Genomic DNA, 20,305 nt, shown 5'->3' with positions numbered 1-20,305 from the left:
CACAAAGACAAGAGAACAGAAGTCTTAGTTTTACACATCCTAGTCATTCCCACCATAAATTTCAGATAACTCAAGTTAGGGAAGGCACATATTTTAAACATACCACGTGGTTGCATAGAGAAGAGAGAGAGAGAGAGAGAGAATCACTATTTCTTATTTTCTCTTTTAAGTACCTTTATTTAGCCAAATTGGTTTCCCAGCAAGGCCCTAAGCAAAGTCTATTTTTCTTTCATACACTACACAGTCGAAGTCTCCTTGTGAGACTTCTTTCCTAACTTTGCATTGCTTACAGGGCCTTACCAGCTAGTTGCCCAAACCCAATTATTTCATTCACTCATTCCATTTCATTTTCACACATTCTCTCCGTTTTCCCTAACAAAAGGTTCTGTGCTCTGGCCAACCCCCATGCTTTCCAGGTTCTGCCAATTAAACAGATCCTTTCTGCGTCTAGGAAAGACCAGAAGCAGCAAAATCCAATTGTGAGTGTCTACAATAGACTTTATGGTCTCTATAACGGTTTGAGGATCCGCACGAAAGGTGGCAGTATCCTTTTTCCAAACAACCAAATCGGACGGGGAGAAAGGGGTGTGGGTTAAAATGTGTCCTGTCTGGCCCCTCGGTCGCCCGGGTATGGGCCTGTTCAACAAGGGGGCCATGAAGGTCGGTTCAGGGTTATCTAAGGGAGGCTGGGGGTCCAAGTTGACTTGGGTCGGGTTCCTCTGTCTGGACAGTTCAGCCCAGCAATACCAGTACAGTAGTTGGATTGGCTCTATCCTTGACCTAAGTTCTTTTAGTGTTCTGATTTCTAGGGTGCCACCTTCGGGCCAAATTTGTCTCCCGCGGTCATCTTTAAGCAAAGCCCATTTCCTACAAAATTCCTCTAATCGCTTCTTCTTCATTCCAGCCTGGACAGGAAGCTGATTCCTGTCCCAGGCTTCGAGCAAGCTCTCAACTGGGAAACCCACTTCGGCCCTTGAATTGGAACTCCCCAACCTTTTATAACGGGGTTTTAAACCCACTTCAGCCCTTGAATTGGAACTCCCCATTCTTTTATAACAGGGATTTTCCTTTCAATGTTAAAGGGCACTAACAGTCGAAGTCTCCTTGCGAGACTTCTTTCTCCTAATACAGTCGAAGTCTCCTTGCGAGACTTCTTTCCCAATACACAGTCGAAGTCTCCTTGCGAGACTTCTTTCCCAATACACAGTCGAAGTCTCCTTGCGAGACTTCTTTCCCAATACACAGTCGAAGTCTCCTTGCGAGACTTCTTTCCCAATACACAGTCGAAGTCTCCTTGCGAGACTTCTTTCCCAATACACAGTCGAAGTCTCCTTGCGAGACTTCTTTCCCAATACACAGTCAAAGTCTCCTTGCGAGACTTCTTTCCCAATACAGATTCTCGGAGGTGAGCGGCCACCTCTGCTCGGGGCTACTGCTTTAATATTTACTGGCAGAAGGGGTCCTGGCTTGCCCAGAATAGAGTTTTCTCTCTCTTTCTCTGCCCGCTCGGTCCTCCTCTCTCACCAGAAGGTCTCACGCTCCGGTGCCCCCCCTTGCTTTCCCGAATTCCGCCGGTCACGGCTCCACTAGAGCTAGCAGCAGGTCGGGGTGCGGCTAGAGGGCACACGGAGGGAGCGAGCTCCAGCTGATTCTAAGAGGAGGATGCCTCACACACACACTCATGCATTCTTCCTTTCGTTCCCCCAGACCCTTTAACCTAATAGATTTAAATTTTGGTGGCACTTACCCTCTTTCCTGGTAGCTGTTCGAGCGTAAGACTCAAAAACTCCCTTTACTACCCGATGCCGACTGGGCAGGGTCCGAGGAGGCTTCCCCACGGATCAAAGTGTCCGCTGCCGGCTGGGTGATGACTCTTCCGGGCCCGGTCCGGTGGCTGGGTGAGCTGGAAGTCCCTTCGTAGGTCGCCAGATTGTTGGGAGGAACTCCCCCGTTCGGTTCTTCCAGCCGGGATTCTCCTTGACGGCGCAGTGCAGAAGAAATAGATCGTGAAGCCAGCTACCAGAAAGAGGTTTTATTTCGAGGATCAGCGTTGAGTGACAATTCAGCTCGAGTCCCCGGCTAGCTAGACAGAGTGATCTTTAAACAGGGGTTTTTATACCCTTTTGTGGTTTCCAAACTTGTCATTTCTGATTGGTAACAAACTTACCATTTCTAATTGGTGAGTTAAAATTTGTCTTTCTTGATTTGCTGGTTTGTGACTATTGTTAGTTCCTTTTTCTTGCCTAAAAGGTGTTAATTACTTTTATTGTTGTGTCCTGATTGCTGCTAGCTGGTTCCTCATTGTGTGTGTCAAGTGTTTGCTGTTTTAGCCTCAGGCTGCTGTTGACCCAGTTTAGTTGAAGTGTTCCTAGATTATTTCTTAGTTGGGCTGGGGAGGGGGTGTCCAACTCTCATCACTTGGTATAAGAAATTCTTTGTTAGAAATTGAAGGTTTGGCTCCATTTTTATTTTTCACCCAGACAATTCTGGAAGAACTGAATGAAATAGTTTTTCTTTATGCACATTTTTCCTATCAGCTTAGATTTATGAACCCATATGGAACAACAAGAAACTGGCTTATAATTTCAGTTATTTCAGTTTTTGTACTAGCCAAGTTATCTAAATAAGTAAATAAACAAAGATCACACACATATATAGGTGTGTATAATTATTTGTATCTGTGAATTTCTGGGAATAGATGTACTTAAAGAAATCAAAGTGTAGGACTGGCATATCTTCTGTTCCATCTTGTATTGGTCAAATGTTTTCATTTTCTCTTAATTCCCAGATAACTGGGCAAGAACCTGACCTGGGCAACTCCACAGGACCTGCATTTTACACTATACATTCAATTCCATCGTAGCTTTATAGTTTGTATTCTGTGTGACTCAGATGACAGAAGCTTAATTTTGGGAACAAATACAAGTTTCTAATTCAGTGAATTAAGTTTTTTTAAAAAGGAAATGAATTTTTCTTTGCATGCCATCTGTTTCAGTTGCTGTTTCCTTTTTAGGCTTATCCATATTGTCAGTTGCCCCATCACTAGAAGAGAGCAGAAACGGAGGGCATTACCTTCTAGTAATCCCTCACATATTATGAAAGTGACTTCAGGGCATGTTTTTACTTATCCCTTCTGAAGAATACTTTCCATTTTGGGTACCTCAAATGCTCATGTTCACAGAGAGAGACAGAATACCAATTATCTCTTTAAACAAACCAGTGCTTAGCATGGTCTTTGATAGTTTTCATACTTTCCTATAGCATTTAGCATTAGTAGATAGCAAGAAATCTTTGCAAAGCACAGAGAAAATTGTTGGTTTGAAACTCAGCAGGTTTTTTTGTTATATTTTTCTTGAGTTGTTATTTCCCCCCCTCCCCAAGCTTTTTTTAGTCTATTTTTATTAATCTCCTGAAATTCCACCCCCAGCACCCAGATAGCCCAAAACAAACCTATAATTTTTTTTGAGCTGCTCATTGTGCCCGCATATACTGTATCTAAATTAAAGTTGCGCTTTACGATTGCATCACTTAGCAATGGAAATTCCAATTCCAATTGCCGTTATAATCTAAGGACCACCTGTAAACTAGTTCTGTCACAATTATGGTTTTCCCGTTCATCTTGTTGACTGGATCATTAAGTTGTTTCCAATACTCTGTTTTTTGCCTTTTGTGAATAAGATTTCAGAAATTCCTAGTTTTGTAATACTCCCATTTATACGTAAAAAGAAGGAAATTAAGGAAGTATAAGAGATTTATAGGAGATCTGTGTATAAAATGTCTTCTTCTCTGTAGAATGAATGGGGATTGTTCTTTCCATGTTTGACCACCTGTTTTAACTATTACACTCCACAATAGTTGTTCTATCTTGTATAAAATTAAAAGATAGTTCAGCATAACTTTTTTCTATTGAAACATATACATCATTCAACAGTGCATCTCTTTAGAAATAGACTCTAACCAGCTCCTAGTATGTGAATTAAGTACGCACTTCATAGCTAAACGTTGCTTTTCAAAAATTACCCAATGCCAGTGGAAGATATCCCATCAAGAAGGTTGACCTATTTTGGTCCCTTAGTGAACAAATGCATATTTTTGGGAAAGTTTTGCTCACCACTGATGACATGTATTTTAAAACTGTGAGTAATGTTCAGTTGAAAACATAATGTATTGATTTTGAATATTTCTGAAATCAGCATCACTAAACCTATTAAGGACCAGTGCAGGAGAAACAAGCAGTACATAACTTCAGTATTTTATATCTGTAGGGAGACCCATAACATTGTGTGAAACAATGGGTAAAGCAGAAATGTGGTTAGTCCAAACCTACTGGGATTTTGAATTTCCACGACCTTTTCTCCCAAACTTTGAATTTGTTGGAGGTCTGCACTGCCAGCCAGCCAAGCCTTTATCTGAGGTAATTATATCCTTTGCCATTGATCTAGAAATAACAAAACTTTTTTTAAAGAAAGTACAACAGGAAAAAATGCCTTAGAAATAGCATTTTTTTCTTTAAAGTAAATGATAGATTTTCTTCTTTGTCTAAGATAATTTATGGCAACTGAAAATACATAGTGCCATAGAATGAAGATTATCTAAAATTACATTAAGATTGGGGGATAGACAGATGCAATATATTCTTGAACTGCAGGTTACATCGTAATGATTGAAAAACAGAAATGGATTTGTCTTCACCCTACCACTCAGCTACAAATGGTGAGATGGAGAAGACTAATAAAATGATCCAACATTTGAGAAGTATTGCATACGCAGCCAAGACAATTGGCCCTTACTCTTACCATTGACAGAATTTTCATACAAAAACGGTCTCCATACATCAATTGCTATGACCCCTTTCAAGCTTTGTGTGGCACATATCTGAGTTTTACCAGGGAGCCTGAATGAGAAGGGCTCTGACCCATTAGCTGTAGATTTTTTGCAAGAGCAGCTTCTTGCCCAAACACTGATGAAACAGCAGCTAGAACAGGCAAAGCAGTTATACAAGAAGGTTGCAAATGCCCATTGACAGGAAGGCCTCCTTTAACTGCAGGAGACAAAGTTTTGCAATTATCAAGTTCCTAGTCACTTCAATACTGTTTAAGAAGCTAGAGGCAAAGTTTGTGGGTCCCTTCAAGGTCATCTAGTACAGTGGTTCTCAACCTTCCTAATGGTGTGACCCCATAAATGGTCGTAAGTCGAGGACTACCTGTATTTCCCTGCCCGGGAGCGCTGCGCTTGCGTGGTGCCGCCCCCTGTGCCGGCCGAGGTGTAGCTGGCAAGCGGCAGAAACGGCGCAGGCCAACCACCAGCTGGGCCACCAGCTGGCCCAGTCCAAGGCAGGTAAGGCACCCGCTGGGCCCCACATGCACCAGCAACCCTCCCTGCGCCCGCCGCTGTCCCGCTAGCCATTTGGGGCGGTGGCACAGGCCCAGGCGCTCCTGGGCGGCCATGGCAAGCGGCAGCAATGGCGCAGGCCGACCACCGGCTGGGCCACCAGCTGGCCCAGCCCAAGGCAGGTAAGGCACCCGCCGGGTCCCACGTGCCAGCAACCCTCCCTGCGCCCGCCACTGCCCCGCTAGCCTTACCTTGGCCACCACCCATTTGGGGTGGCGGCAGGCAGGCCCAGGCGCTCCTGGGCAGCCACGGCAAGCGGCAGCGACTGCGCAGGCTGACCACCGGCTGGGCCACCAACTGGCCCAGCCCAAGGAAGGTAAGGTACCTGCCGGGCCCTACACGTGCCAGCAATCCTCCCTGCGCCCACCACTGCCCCGCAGCCTTACCTTGGCCGCCCGTTCAGGGTGGCGGCAGGCAGGCCCAGGCACTCCTGGGCGGCCATGGCAAGCGGCAGCGATGATGCAGGCTGACCACCAGCTGGGCCACCAGCTGGCCCAGCCCAAGGCAGGTAAGGCACCCACGTGCGCCAGCAACCCTCCCTGCGCGTGCCAGCCTCCCACCTCCCACCCCTGGCCCTCTTTTACTTACTTGTAGTAGTTGCTCAGCAGGGAGGGAAGGTTTCCAGAAAGTTCACCTTGCAGCACTGTTTGCAGACTGGGGCTTTTGGCGGGCTCACCAGGGCAGACAGCCTGGACAATTCCTATTGACTTTTGAAAGCCAATAAAATTAGACTCTATTCAAGAGAGTCTATTCTATTGGCTTTCGAAAGCCAATAGATTCTGTTGGCTTTCAAACACCAATAGAATAGAGTCTCTTGAATAGAGTCTATTCTTTTGGCTTTCAACAGCCAATAGAATAAGAGGTAGTAGCACAGTTAAAGAAAAGGGGGAAAAATGGTGGACAGCCTTGTTTGGCGACTCCCGTGAAATGGTCGTTCGACCCCAAATGGGGTCACGACCCACAGGTTGAGAACCACTGATCTAGTAGATCAATCATGTAGCATCTCATTTACAATTGTCCTCTCAATGAAAATGTGTTTAATCTTTTACTATTCAACATACTCAAAGAAAAGCCCCTAGCACCTTGTGCTTCCAGCACCTGCCCCCACTGCTAGTGATTGTGGAAGGAGAAAAGGAATGCAAAGTGGTAGAGATTCTAGACTCCAGAATAAAGGGCAGAGGAACACAGTACTTGATGCATACTCAGAATCTGAACTCTCTTGGGAGAATGTCAGATGTCCACGCCCCTGAATTAATCCAGTAGTTTCATCAACATTTCCTTGGTTAATCTTCATCGACTAAGCTCTTGGCCCTCTGCCCTGCTCAAAGAATCAGTAGCTGAAGGGATTAATCAGTCTCCGAGGACCTATCCAGGGGAGGCCAGATGGTTGAATATGCCTCCACTTCTGGCCTTCACATCCCAAGGGGTGGGTGGGAGACTAATATTTTTTTTCAGCCAGCACCATTGGATCAAAGATTGATCTGGACATGGGAGAGAAAGATTCCTTTGGATCCTTTACTGCCTCCACTGCCAAGTTCACATGAGAACTAAGATTCTGAAGAAACCATGCAAGAAGGGAAGGACAGCTACAGAGATAACTATGTGGAAAGGGAAGAAATGCAAGAGTGGAAGTATAAGAGGGATCAGACATGCTACTTAGCCATAAATGCACTAAGTACAACCCACTGTGAATTCTATTGACCTTTATCGCAGCAGGGTTTAACCGTTGAAAATATTCTTGTGCGTAGGCATTAGCAATAATTAGCAATAATCTGTTTAATTGGAGCATCACATATCCTAGTCTTTCATGCCTGACACTGGGTCATGAATTACACCTGTTGCAGGAATTATATTGTTTATGGATTCCTAATTTTCTTCAATAAATGTTATTATAAGTTCTTTGATTTTTTTTGTGTACTTGCTTGCCTTGAATCATAATATGAATCAACTGATATTGTATAATGGTTAAAACTGTAAGATGAAAGCCACCATGTTTCCAGTTCAAATCTTACTTTAAACTATCTAATTCAAGGTAAATAAATATAAATATATACTGGGATATCTATGGAGAGTCTCAGTCATCCAGGTCATGGTTGTCCCAAAGGTGCTTTTTCAAGAGGCAACTGGACTTTCTTGTTTTTTTTTTTGAAGATGTTTTGCATCTCATCCATTTTTTTAAAATGCAGATGAACTGCTGAATCTTGTCCTGATGGGTTTATTCTGTGTTGTGCCATGCGTTTATGAAGTGGTTCTTTTGTTTCTCAATGTACAGATCTGCATGCCTCACTGCACTGTATTGCATATACCACATTGTTCAGTTTTGTATCTGGGTGTTTTATCCTTGGAGTAGACAAGCTTCACTAAGGCAGACATCCATTTGTCTGAAATAGTACAGAATCTCTTGCTTGAGCAGGGGGTTGGATTAGAAGATTTCCAAGGTTCTTCCAACTTATTATGTTATTCTATTTCTTCTGCTTCCTTCAAATGCAAATTACTACATGCATTTTTCCCTGGTCCATCATCTGCTTGCATATGATCAAAAAGTGTGTGGTTTGAGCACCCTAATCATGGCCAACCAAAGAAAAATTAACATTTCATGTAATGATAAAAAGGTCTGATTCTTTCTTTCCTTTGCTTTTAACAGGAAATGGAAAATTTTGTACAGAGTTCAGGTGAACATGGTATTGTGATATTTGGTTCATTGGTTCAAAATATAACAGATGAAAAAAATAATATAATTGCGTCAGCACTCAGCCAGCTTCCACAGAAGGTCAGTCTCCTAGCTGTAAGTCACACACACAGATTTCTGTGAAGGAGAATACTTTGTTCCAGAAATCTGTCCATTTTACCTTCCAATAAACAACTGATTTACTGATTTATTGAACTGTTTACTGATTTACAAAAGATGCTTATATTTCATTATTTTCATTTAATTGAACTGTGTCTAAAATTTTCTTATCCCAATAACTTTTAATATTTGGAGCTTGAAAATTTAAAACATGTGCATTTTCAATTGATTTTATGTAACTTCTTCCTTTCTGAAAATTCCCACACTACTGAGGAAGGGATTGCAAATACTTTTTGTTATGGTAGAAGACAGAAGAAATACAGTAAGCATCTATTAAATTTTGGTTATGCAGCATAAATGTTTTAAATGGCAAGTGCAATTCAAAACAAAAATTATTAGTAAAATGAGTTCACTTATTTTATTGTCATAAAAAAGAATGGCATGCAATTTTATTTGTTTATTGCATTTAAATTATCTTGTAATCCCTTGGAGTTTCAGCAATTTCACAAGGATGAAAAAAGTAAAAGATCAACGACACAATTCAATCCCCAAACCCAAACAAACTAGAAAATCTGAAATTCATGGGCCAAGAAAAATTATAACATGGTTTGTAATTTGGACTACATAGAATAGCATTCCAATTATTTTTACCCTAGGTTATTTGGCGGTATAAAGGGAAAAAGCTAGAAATGCTTGGAGCCAATACCAGGATCTATGATTGGATACCACAAAATGATCTTCTTGGTGAGACACCTTATGTTCCTTTAGACAGAATTAAACAATCAGTATGTTCATATCCAAAAAGATTTTGTCAAAACATTTTCATCTTTCTATTCCAGGCCACCCAAAGACCAAAGCTTTTATAACACATGGTGGAACAAATGGAATTTATGAAGCCATTTACCATGCGATTCCCATAGTAGGGATTCCCTTATTTGGAGATCAGACTGATAATATTATCCATATGAAGGCAAAGGGAATGGCTGTGGAACTGGACATTCACACAATGAAAACTGAAGATTTAGTAAATGCTGTGAATACTGTCATTCATAATGCTCTGTGAGTTGTTTGTAAACTCTTCTGAAACTGAGATACAGATTATATCTAAGATATTCATAGTAAATGGATTTTTTTCTTTGATGTCATGATCATTTTTGCAAAAATAGTAATTCTGGTTACTTTACCATTTATGATATTTTATCTCAATTAGGCCTAATTTTTGTATATCTATAAAGAGATAACAGTAGAATGTGTACTTTGGGCATTTTATTGGATTGGATTCTCTTCCAATTGTCTGTGCTACCTAGGACTATATGGAATTTGGAGCATCATACTTTCTCTAATATAGGAACATTTGTGCTTTCTTCAGTATACCTAATTTCATTGTTCAGAAAAGGATCTTGAAATTCTAGCCAACTTTTTGATATTTTTTATAAATGAAAATAAATAGAAAGCAATGCAAGTGTCATTGAAGATAACAAAATAGTATTTTAATGGAGTATAAACTAGCTAGCTGTTGGTTATAATAGTAATAGAACTGATTTTGGGTAAGAAACTACAACAGGCACTAAGCTACTTTGAGTTTCGATAAATAGGTAAATTGTTCTATGTAAAGTCCATAAGTATTTGAAGACTGCAGTTCTTAAATACAATAGAAAGCTGATTTCTGGGTCTTTCCTAATTTGTTCTTATTCTTTTTTTCTTGTTCTTTCATCTTCCAGTTTTAAGAAAAATGCGCTAAGAATATCAGAGATCCATCATCATCAACCAATAAAACCACTAGACCGGGCTATCTTTTGGATTGAATTTGTTATGCGTCACAAAGGTGCCAAGCATTTGCAAGTAGCTGCCTGTCACTTGACTTGGTATCAGTATCACTCTCTGGATGTCATTGCCTTCTTGATTGGCTACTCAGTAGTTTTTGGATTCATTGCTTTTAAATGCTGCTCTTATTGCTTTTGGAAATGTGGCAACATTTTACAAAAATCAAAAACAGATTAATTCTTCTGGGACTCAGTCTCCTAAACCTGATTAACATAGTTTATGTTCATTATTAATATACTAAGATTTATTTTAATTGTTTTCATATAATTAGATTCCATTCATAACATTAAATTTTATTTCTATGTCTAAATGGTTAACAAATTTAGTTTTGATTTAGTTAAGAAATTTTTGAAGTAGAAATTGAGCTATAATGAAAGATGTCTATGGAGATTCTCAGTCATCCAGGTCATAGTTGTCCCAAAGGTGCTTTTTCACGAGACAAATGGATTTTCTTATTTTTCTTTGAAGATGTTGTTTATTAATGAATGAAGCAACGTTGACAAAGGCCACTCTTTCAAAGACAGCAGTCCACATTTCGGACAGAGAGAACCACTGGTTTGAAAGAGGGGTCAAAGAGGCTATCTATGCAAAATTGAACAGCCCTCTCTCAACTGAGGGGGATACGACATTATCTATCTCTAGTCTACAACACAGTCCTTTCAGCAGTTCCAAAAAGGGTCTACACCCATTTGCTCTACTCAGGTGACTCTGAGGACCCAGATGGCCTCAACGACTCTCTAAAACAGTGTTTCCCAAACTTGACAATTTTAAGGCATGTGGACTTCAACTCCCAGAATTCCACAGCCAGCGTTGCTGGCTGTGGAAATCTGGGAGTTGAAGTCCTCATGCCTTAAAATTGTCAAGTTTGGGAAACACTGCTCTAAAAGAATGCAAATGAACAGCTATTTGCAAGGAGCATAAATCCTTCCATTTCCTACCATCCATTCAGAGCTGAAGAAGCAAAATGTCTTCAAGAAAAACAAGAAAGTTCAGTTGCCTCATAAAAAAGCGCCTTTGGGACAGCTATAAGGAGAAATGATTTTTTTTTTTTGCAAATAGTAGCTTCTCTATAATTCTCCAAATCAAATTGTTACTTTATGTAGAAATGCATATGTAGTATTTTTTCCCTACAGAATGCCAATCACTTGTTTAAAAAATATTCATGGAAGTATCTAATATATAAGAGAGAGAGAATTAGATAAGATTAAGTGATATACTTATCTTCAGCTGTCACCCATAACAAGCATGAGGAAAAGTCAAATTAAAACACTAATTTATCTAAAACTTTTAGTTCTGTATTGTATTGTAGCTTTTCAGATGGATATATCTTTGCTACTGTATTAAGAGTAACAAATAAGAGTTAACAAGTATTCAAATGTTGCTGCTTTCACAATATAATTTTTATAACTTCTATCAGAAAATACTTGATCTTAGGCAAAGCCTCTAAATGTCTCTGAGAGTCTTCACTGCAATTCACTGCCTGTCTTGTGCAATATGGCTTTACCAGCTGTAAAACAGTTAGAGGGAAAATTCCAAGAGATTTCTGTTTTCTCAAGATTAAAAATACAAAAAAATGGATTATGTATCTATCATGGTTGCTGTCCCCCAAGCCAAGTTTTGCAAAGCCTACAGCCTGACATTAGCAACTGGAGAGGGAAGAGGGTTGGAATACAAGAAGATTGTGGGGAGGGGAAGGGAAACTAAGCATTCTGGTCAAGGAATGAGAAGCAGGCACCTGCTAGCCAAGGTTACCCATCAATATATCAGCCCTTAATTGGATGTTTGGTGGTAACAGGAGATAGCCAGGGAAAAGGGAATGTTAATTGCTTTGACTGCACACAAAAATACCAGAACCAGGTTTGCTAAACTTCTGTAACCATTTAAGTTCCAGTGAAGTATACTCTTGATAAAACAATGGTTCAGAAGTCTTTGTTTGCTGGATGAATGAATGGTATGGTTGACAGCAATTGTTTTCTTACAATTGTGAATAAAATGTTTAAGATAAGATACTCATATACAAAATCTTTTGTCTCCTGCAACCAACTGGCTTGTTTGACTGTAATAAATTTACAATAACTCTCATAAAATTATCTTTCTTTTCTATGCAGAGGAAAACTAGTGCTTCCCAGGATATACTGTCGTTGACAGAGCACAATTCATTTCTATCCGATGGGATATCCTGTTGTCCTGTTAGCGTGACCAGGTTTTAAAGGATGGCAAGTACAGAGGAGAGAAAAACAAGTCTATTTTCCTAGAATATTTCCTTTCTGAAAGAGGATCATTTTAAATTAAGGAGTCTTTTTGAGCACATGTTGTATTAAGATGAGTTAACCAATTGCTTTACTTGTTCTAGGCCTGCAGTATCAAACTCAATTTCATTGAGGCCGCATTGGCATTATGGTTGCCCTAAAAGGGCCAGATGGGCGTGGCCGGGTCACCCCAACTAGGTAGGCATGACTGGATGGACATGGCCAGCTTGATGGGCCGGTTTGTGGGCACCACTCCGAGGTGGCTGCTTTGCCCAGCAGGCTGTGACAGAGGCTTCTCCTCTGGGCTTGTGAGCTTCCCAGGCTGGAGGAGAGCAGAGGGGCGCTGGGGCTACTGCTGGATGGGGCTGCTGCTGCAGCAAAGTGAGGCAGGTGATGGGGCAAGAATGGCCTAGCTGCGATGCTGCTGTAGAGGGGTAAGGCGAGGCATGTGGTGGGATGGGAGTGGCCTGGCTGCAAGGCCCAGAGGTGGGCAAATGCAGTGCAGTTTGGATGGGGTTGAGCACGGCTTATTAGAAGCCCTGGCTCACATCTGGCTGGTAGTCGCTGTTGGCTAATGAGCAGCAGAGAGGCCAACCAGCCAGGCACCACTAGACCCTGTGTGTGCACCTAGGGGGAGCACCTGGCTGAACTGGGCTGGGCCAGGGATAGGGCGGCAGGGGCCGTCTCCTTGCCGTCACCAGGGAAGCCCCGCAGGCCAGATCTAAGCACATCACAGACTGGATCTGGCCTGCGGGCCTTGAGTTTGACTTTCTGTTCTAAGCATTGTAAATCTAGAAGCTTAGGAAGAAAATCCTCTTTCTAGCCTTTTAATGCTTTTACTCCATACAAAAAGAAAACACCACAAAAAAGTTAAAAGAAAACACTATTTTAATAGAAATACAAGGGGTTTAAAGTCAGAATATTAAACCTTCATTGACCACATCAATGCATTTTCTAATCTCATAGTTTGTTTCAAAAATACCCAAATACCCAACCACACTTGATTGGTTAATCAATATTAATGTTATATTAAAATGATTTTATGAGCAATTATACATAAACTGCATTATATTCCTATGGTGACAAAATAACAAGATTGGTAAAGAATACCAGGTATTGCTATTTTTTGTTTTATTTTAGAAAAGGAAAAAAGGAGAGATGTTATTTGTGGAATCAAGATGTCCAGAAACTTTATACCTCTAGCTTTTTCATTAGAGAACTACTATAATTTACTGTAATATCAGACTATTCTTACTATAATATCAAATAGACAATTTGCATTCTTACTGGCAGTAAATTGCAATAAATAGCATGGGGCTTGGTTAAATAAACTACCATGGAACTGTTCACTGGCCACCATTTTCCAAGTTTCATATTTCTATAACAAAACCATGCACTTTCCTGAGTCTGAGATTCCCACACTTTATATTTTTATGGGGTTGTTAATTTATATGCCCATAAATTTAAATATATTGGATAGGAATGGAAATTTATTTGGGTTATCATCACTACCTAGGACAACTCTGATGATGTCTCTTTTTCTCTCTCATGCTGAGGCCTGAAAGCCTGAAATGACATTGACAAATTAATAATTAATCTTTCCTTAAGATTTAAAGCCAGAAAGCATCAAAGTCCTTGGAATTTGACTATTAGTAATTTATTATAAAAAAAGAAATGATAGCAATGTAGAATACAACAGTATTTGTGCTCACACATGTATGCACACATACATACAGTGGACATTCTAAACAGTATGGTTAATTTGGAGAAAAAAGAGTGCAAGTGAGGTGATTAGATGAGCATTAAACAAAATACAATCAGAGCACAGGTTCAATATCATATTACTATTGCTTTCATTATTGAACAAGCTTTGCCTTTACAGAAATTAAAACAGAAACAGAAAACAAAAGGCGACCACTTCAATACTGCCATACAACCATCACACCCAGTATTTTTGCATACTTGATAGCAGCATTCCACCCTACCCCACTCAGGAAATATTAAAAGCTACATATCAAAAAAACAGAGCAAAAATTATGGCAGCTAATAACTTGTATTCAAAGGAACATATAATTAAATTACTGTAAAGATAAACATGTTGGGAAAATTCATCTACATTCTTTAAATATTTGTCTTCTAAACTGCTTAAATGAAAATCTCAATTGAAGAATCAAGCTTCACACGTTTTTGGCCGAAAGAAGTTTTTCAATTCACAGCTTACGGCATGCTTGGAATAGGGGCAATTATAAATTCATCTACACAATCAAGTATGATGACTTAGGAAAATAAAAGTTTACTACCTGTAAACACGCAAATATACATGCCTTTGCTTCCTTAAGTAATTGTAGTTTTACAATACATTATCTTCTGTATCTTCCTCTTTCTCCTCTGTCTCTGTCGCGATCACATATTCTTTCTCTCTCTCTTTCCCTCCCTCGTTCCCGATCTCTGTCTCTTCGGTTATCTCGGGGTCGATCTCGTTCACGATCCCGCTCTCTCTCTCTCGGCCTGCTTCTTCGACCACTGACAACTGCTTGCGTCCGACGTAGAAAGTCATCCACCCTCATGTCATAATCATGCTATGGAAGGCACAATAAGTTTAAATATCACTAAGTTTAAAATCGCAAGTTCTTCTATCTGCTCGGGAGTTATTAAAAACACTTGGATCTAAAGGGTTACCAATTATCCAGCAACAGTTCACTGTTGTAATGTTAACATATTTAATAACTATTAGTATATACTAGACCACTTTGATTTATTTATTTATTTATGAGACTTATATACCGCTTTAAGTGCAAGCACTCTCTAAGTCAGCGGTTCTCAACGTTTGTGTGACGGCGACCCCGTCACACAAATGTTATGCGCATGCGCGGCGCCGCCCCCTGGAGGCGCGGCGCCGCCCCCATGCACGGCGCACATGCACGGCGCCGCCCCCGGAGGGGAGAAAATGGCGGATCGCCGCCTTTGGCGACCCCCGAAAAATGGTCGATCGACCCCAAATGGGGTCGCGACCCATAGGTTGAGAACCGCTGCTCTAAGTGGTGTACACCAGTAAGCAATGTATATATATATTTTCATTGCCCCCAACAATCTGGGTCCAATCTGATTTAGATAGTAATAATCTCACAAGTCTGACTGTGCTGCCTCTCCTCTCTTAAAACCCTTAGAAAGGTGTTTGTCAAGGTTATTTCCACATACTTTCTACACGTCCTAGGCTTAATCTATGTTTTATCCTTCATTCTTTGGTAACTCTCACTCTCTCCCTCAGGCCATCCTCTTTACATTCTGCAGTTTCCACATGCTGATCTTTATTTTTTTAACTGAAAAATTTGAAATATGTTGCCTGCAAACCTTATCACACTGAGTTTTACAAATATGTAAATACCTTCCCCCCCCCTTCTTTTCAACTGTGTCCGATTATAGAAGACTAGACAAGTCCTTGCAGTATTTTTGGCAAAGTTTTTGGAAGCAGTTCGACACTGACTCCCAACTAGAGCGGATAGTGACTCACCTGGCTTTCTATCTAAAATGGGAATAGAACTCATGACTTCCCGCTTTCTAGCCTGATGTCTTAACCACTACATCAAATTGGCACTTCTGTAACTATCTAGTCCTAGATATTTAGCCATTTCATAATGAACATAGTGATTTTCAACCAAATCTGAATCAACCAAATTCTCCTAACTTGGAAGACAGTGACCCAGGCTGCACTTACCACTCGCTTATCCCTGTACCGTGCATCATGTGGCATGGGATGGTGTCCTGAGTAAGGAGGGTGAGCCTGTGGAGGTGGAGCATGGTGCTGGTAGTATGGATGATGGGGAGGCTGTTCTATCCCTGGATAAGGAGGCTAAAAAGAAAAATTTCCTTGTTACTCTAGTAATTTGCTACCTGAGAACATAGCAGCATCAACAGGAAAAATATAATTCAATATTTGAGCAGTACCGCAATATATATTTAACATGGTATTTGAATTCTCATGTGTTTAAACCTTTTTGCAACAAGTTCATTTTCTGCCCCAGGAAAGCTGAAGATATTTAATGCATTTTCTTACAGCTACTACTAATAAAAAATACTCTTAAAATATTTTTTGTAACAAGTTAGAATAGGATTCTATAAATAAGAAAGATCAATTGTTAAATCAAAGTTTCAACTGAAATCACTGTAATCATTATTACTGCATCAGAACTGTGCATTGATTACAAATCTGATTTCAGACCAATTTGGTAATTCCAATCAATCAATTTTTATTACAGTCTCAGATCAGCATTACAAACAAAAGCATTAAGAATAATAATTTAATACAAATAAAAAAGCGAACAAAACAATATATTACTATTAGTGATGGATTATCAGTGGTCAGTTAGAATCTGCCTAATTTTGCACACAGTATAATAAAATTTGGCTACATTTAAATAAACTACTTTGTGCTGATCTGATAGCAGCAGTGTATATAAAAGAGATGTATTTCCCAGGCATTTTATTAAGTGAGGTGTTATAAACTGAGGTGTAATTCCTTGCAGAAGATGCACAATAGCAGGCAGGAGTTATCGTTTCCTTGTCTACCGGGGCAAAATCTCAGTTTATATGGTATTTTTTTGTATCAGCCCTCCAAAATTGCTGTGAGAAGTGCATTGCTGCATGCTAAGATTAACACCCTTCGGATTTTGGAACAGTTATTCAATATAAGTATCTCGCTGCTTTAAAAGGGGGGATCTGGCTGCTCAAAAATGACTAATTTCATCATTTAAAAAGAAATTTTGTTTTGAGGTGATTCAAAGCATTTTCCTCTACCTGGATCTTGTTTAGAAAATTCATTCCCCCCCAATATCTCATTATCACTGAGAAATAATAATTAACTTTCTTTAGTTTGATACTATTCATAATTCATTTCTGGAGAATCTCTTATGTACCAAATTATACTGGACATTAATAGGCTTGCTGGAATTCAATTTTTTAAAAGATGGAACCTGTTGGCAAATTAATTTCTTTGCAGAATAAATAAATTCTGGTTGACTATTATGAGATTGATCTGTCAGTTTTCTACGAATTTGCTTAGGAAAGCTGTGAAAAGTAGACTTTTTGTGGCTCAGTTTATTAAAACAGTAAAAATTAAACTACTTCAAAACATTCCATACATAAAGTAAGTTATTTCAGGTCAATGGTGCTCCAATTGGATAGTGCCCAAAATAGTCCTCTGAATCTGCAAGCATGGAGACAGGAAAGCTAATGCTCAAGAATGAACTAAGACTTGGAATGGACAGAGTGACACATAACTAAAACAAAATATCAACAAATTGCCCGAACTTGCAAGGATGGAATCAGAAAGCTAAGGCTCAGAATGAACTAAATTTACAAATGCCAAAAATATTTTTTAAAAATTTCTTTTAATATGTAAAAAATAAGAAAAATATCAAGGAAATGATAGGTCCACTAATAGAGGAGGTGGCAACATAGTGACAAGCATCAAGGAGAAATGGAACTGCTTAATTCCTTTTTGCATTTGTCCTTATGCAAAAGGAAGAAATAATCCAATAATCCAACACTGAGAGACAAAACAGGAAAGGGCAAAATAGGAAAAAAAAATAGTAAAGAAAACACCTTTCCAATTTAGATGAGTTCAAATTGCAGGGCCAGAAGCATTACATCTCAGGATTCTAGAGAAACCGGCAGGTGTGACTCAAAACAACTGAACAAGATATTACAAAGCTCCTGAAAAAGAGAAAGAATTGGAAAGAGGAGGATTGGAAAAAGAGTAGATGTGGTTGCTGATGGAGATTCTAAACCATCCAGGTAAATGGTCTTTCTTGGAATTGTTCCTTGAAAACTTCTCATCCAAGAAGCTTCTTCAACTGATGTGGTTCCAATTTTTGAAAAAGAAAAAAGGGAAAAAAGTAGAACCATAAAACTACAGATCAGTCAGCTTAACAGCAATACCAGGAAAGAAAATATAATCAAGCAGCAGATCTGTGAGCTCCTAGAAATGAACAAGACGATTAATAAATGCCAGCTTGGGTTTGTTAAAAACAGACTGTGCCAAACAAACCTTACTGCCTTCTTTGATAAAGTGATTAAATAGTGGATCAGGAAAATGCTATTGATATAGTATACTTGGATTTCAGTAAAGCATTTGATAAAGTAGATCACAGTTTATCCTCAATGTAGAATAGACAGTATCACCACCAGATGGATTCACAATTGACTGACCAATCACACTCAGCATGTAACCCTCAGTGGAGCCACATCTACATGGGAAGAAGCATATAGTGTGATTCTGTCAAGGTTCAAGATTCTATCTTGTACTCTTCAATAACTTCATAAACAATCTAAACAAGGGAACAGAAATATCTCATCAAAGCTGCAGATGATACCAAACGGGGGAATTGCTAACACTTTCGAAGATAGAGATTCAGAAGGAATTTGGCAGATTAGAGAAATTTATTTATTTATTTATTTATTAGTAAAATTTATATGCCGCCCAATCCCTAGGGACTCAGGGCAGTGTACAAAATTAAAACAACGTGTATAACAATTAAAAATGATTAAAAATGAAATGAGCCTATTCATCAAGATGCAGTTCAGCAGTGAGAAAAATAAGGTTCTGCACTTAGGCAAGAAAAATCAAATGCACAGGTATAGAATAGCAGTACTTGAGTCAACAACAGTTATTGTGAGAAAGATCTAGGCATCCTAATAGATGGGCCAGTAGCATGCTGCAGTTGTCAAAAAAAGCCAATGCATTTCTAGGCTGCATCAACAGAAGGATAGCATCAAGATCATGAAAGTGATTGTACTGCTAAATACTACATTAGTAAGGGCACATTTGGAATCCAATTCTCGTCACCATGATACCAAAAAAAAAAAAAAAAAAAAAAAGATGCTGAAACCCTTGAAAGAGTGCAGAGAAGAGCACTCTCAGATAAGTGGTCTGGAGGCTAAATCATATGATCAGCAACTGAGGGAGCTGTCTAGCCAAACAAAGAGAAGGATTAGGGGTGACATGACAGATGTCTTCTAATACTTGAGTGATAATCACAGATGAGGGAGTTTATTTATTTTCTAAAGCACTTGAGGACAGTATAAGAAGCAATGGGTAGAAGCTTGTTAAAGAGAGATCCTACTATTAAGGAGAGATTTCCTGACAGTGACATCAATTAACCAAAAGAACAGCTTTTAAAGAAAAGATTGGACATTCAGTTGTCTGGGATGGTATAAGGATTCCTGCCTTGGGCATGGGATTGGACTAGAAGATCTCCAAGATCCCTTCCAACCCTATGATTCAATTATCAAATAAAACATGCATTTTAAATAAATATAAATAAAGATAAGTAGGTAGGTAGGTAGATAGATGGATGGATAGATGTAAGGGGAGATAGAGAAAGAAAGGAACTAGGAAGATAAAAAAAAAAGTTGAGCAGGTAGAGCAGTTCGATATGTTCCACTTAAAACTATACAACACTGAGAATCTGAAAAATTCCCACTAACACCTGCAAGGGCTAGGAATGAAAAATTGTGAATGAAAGAATATACCTGCGCATGTGTTTACATTAAAAATTTTAAAAAATGCATCAGAAGAGAATGGATAACAGATGTGAAACACAACAGAAAATTTATCTGGCAGGTATTTTGGAATAACTGGAGTAACAAAATGGAGATGGTGACATAAGTTCTTAGCTGGTTTTAAAAGGTTTTCCTTTTTAGAAATGCATCACAAAACCTAAAATACTGAAACTGTATAAGCAGTTGTGTTAGAACTGAATGACCTGGAATATTCCATTTCTTTTTCAAACATTTTTGTGGCATAGTATGGTAATCTTTTTTTAAAAAAAATCCTTGTAAAAAACCAAAATCTGTGTTGAATACTATAAGTCATTTTTAATTGGGAGGATTAGCTTTCCCAAGAAAACAGCTGGAGAATTCCAGAACTAAAGAAATGGAATGTTCTAGAAATGTTCTGGAACAACATAACTTATGTCAGCCTTCTGATATAGTGCAGATGAACTAATTCTACTTTATTGTAAAGTTAGAGTTAACAAAATTTTAAGAATCTGAA

The 20,305-nt window shown here is 39.2% G+C and overlaps 2 protein-coding genes across 7 annotated transcripts in view; one reads left to right on the top strand and one right to left on the bottom strand.

Moving 5' to 3' along the window:
• Positions 1–10,811, top strand: part of LOC120320062 (UDP-glucuronosyltransferase 2A1-like) — a 105,277-nt gene extending 94,466 nt beyond the window's left edge. For all 4 annotated transcript variants that reach the window (XM_039369488.1, XM_039369487.1, XM_039369490.1 and 1 more), the window contains 5 exons: positions 4,266–4,414; positions 8,036–8,161; positions 8,836–8,923; positions 9,019–9,238; positions 9,901–10,811. In XM_039369488.1, coding sequence (XP_039225422.1) covers positions 4,266–4,414; positions 8,036–8,161; positions 8,836–8,923; positions 9,019–9,238; positions 9,901–10,180 — 863 coding nt within the window. In that variant the 3' untranslated portion in view covers positions 10,181–10,811. The remainder of the gene's footprint in view (positions 1–4,265; positions 4,415–8,035; positions 8,162–8,835; positions 8,924–9,018; positions 9,239–9,900) is intronic.
• A 2,311-nt stretch (positions 10,812–13,122) lies between these two features.
• Positions 13,123–20,305, bottom strand: part of YTHDC1 (YTH domain containing 1) — a 30,384-nt gene continuing 23,201 nt past the window's right edge. For all 3 annotated transcript variants that reach the window (XM_039369493.1, XM_039369492.1, XM_039369491.1), the window contains 2 exons: positions 15,968–16,102; positions 13,123–14,831 (listed from right to left, as the gene is read on the bottom strand). In XM_039369493.1, the coding sequence (XP_039225427.1) occupies positions 14,613–14,831; positions 15,968–16,102 (354 nt within the window). In that variant the 3' untranslated portion in view covers positions 13,123–14,612. The remainder of the gene's footprint in view (positions 14,832–15,967; positions 16,103–20,305) is intronic.

Source organism: Crotalus tigris, unplaced genomic scaffold (assembly GCF_016545835.1).
Source record: "Crotalus tigris isolate CLP2741 ecotype Arizona unplaced genomic scaffold, ASM1654583v1 scf7180000021159.508159, whole genome shotgun sequence".
NCBI classification, from domain to species: domain Eukaryota; kingdom Metazoa; phylum Chordata; class Lepidosauria; order Squamata; family Viperidae; genus Crotalus; species Crotalus tigris.
The sequence above is the reverse complement of the archived record's forward strand: the minus strand, read 5'-3'. Positions and strand labels throughout refer to the sequence as shown.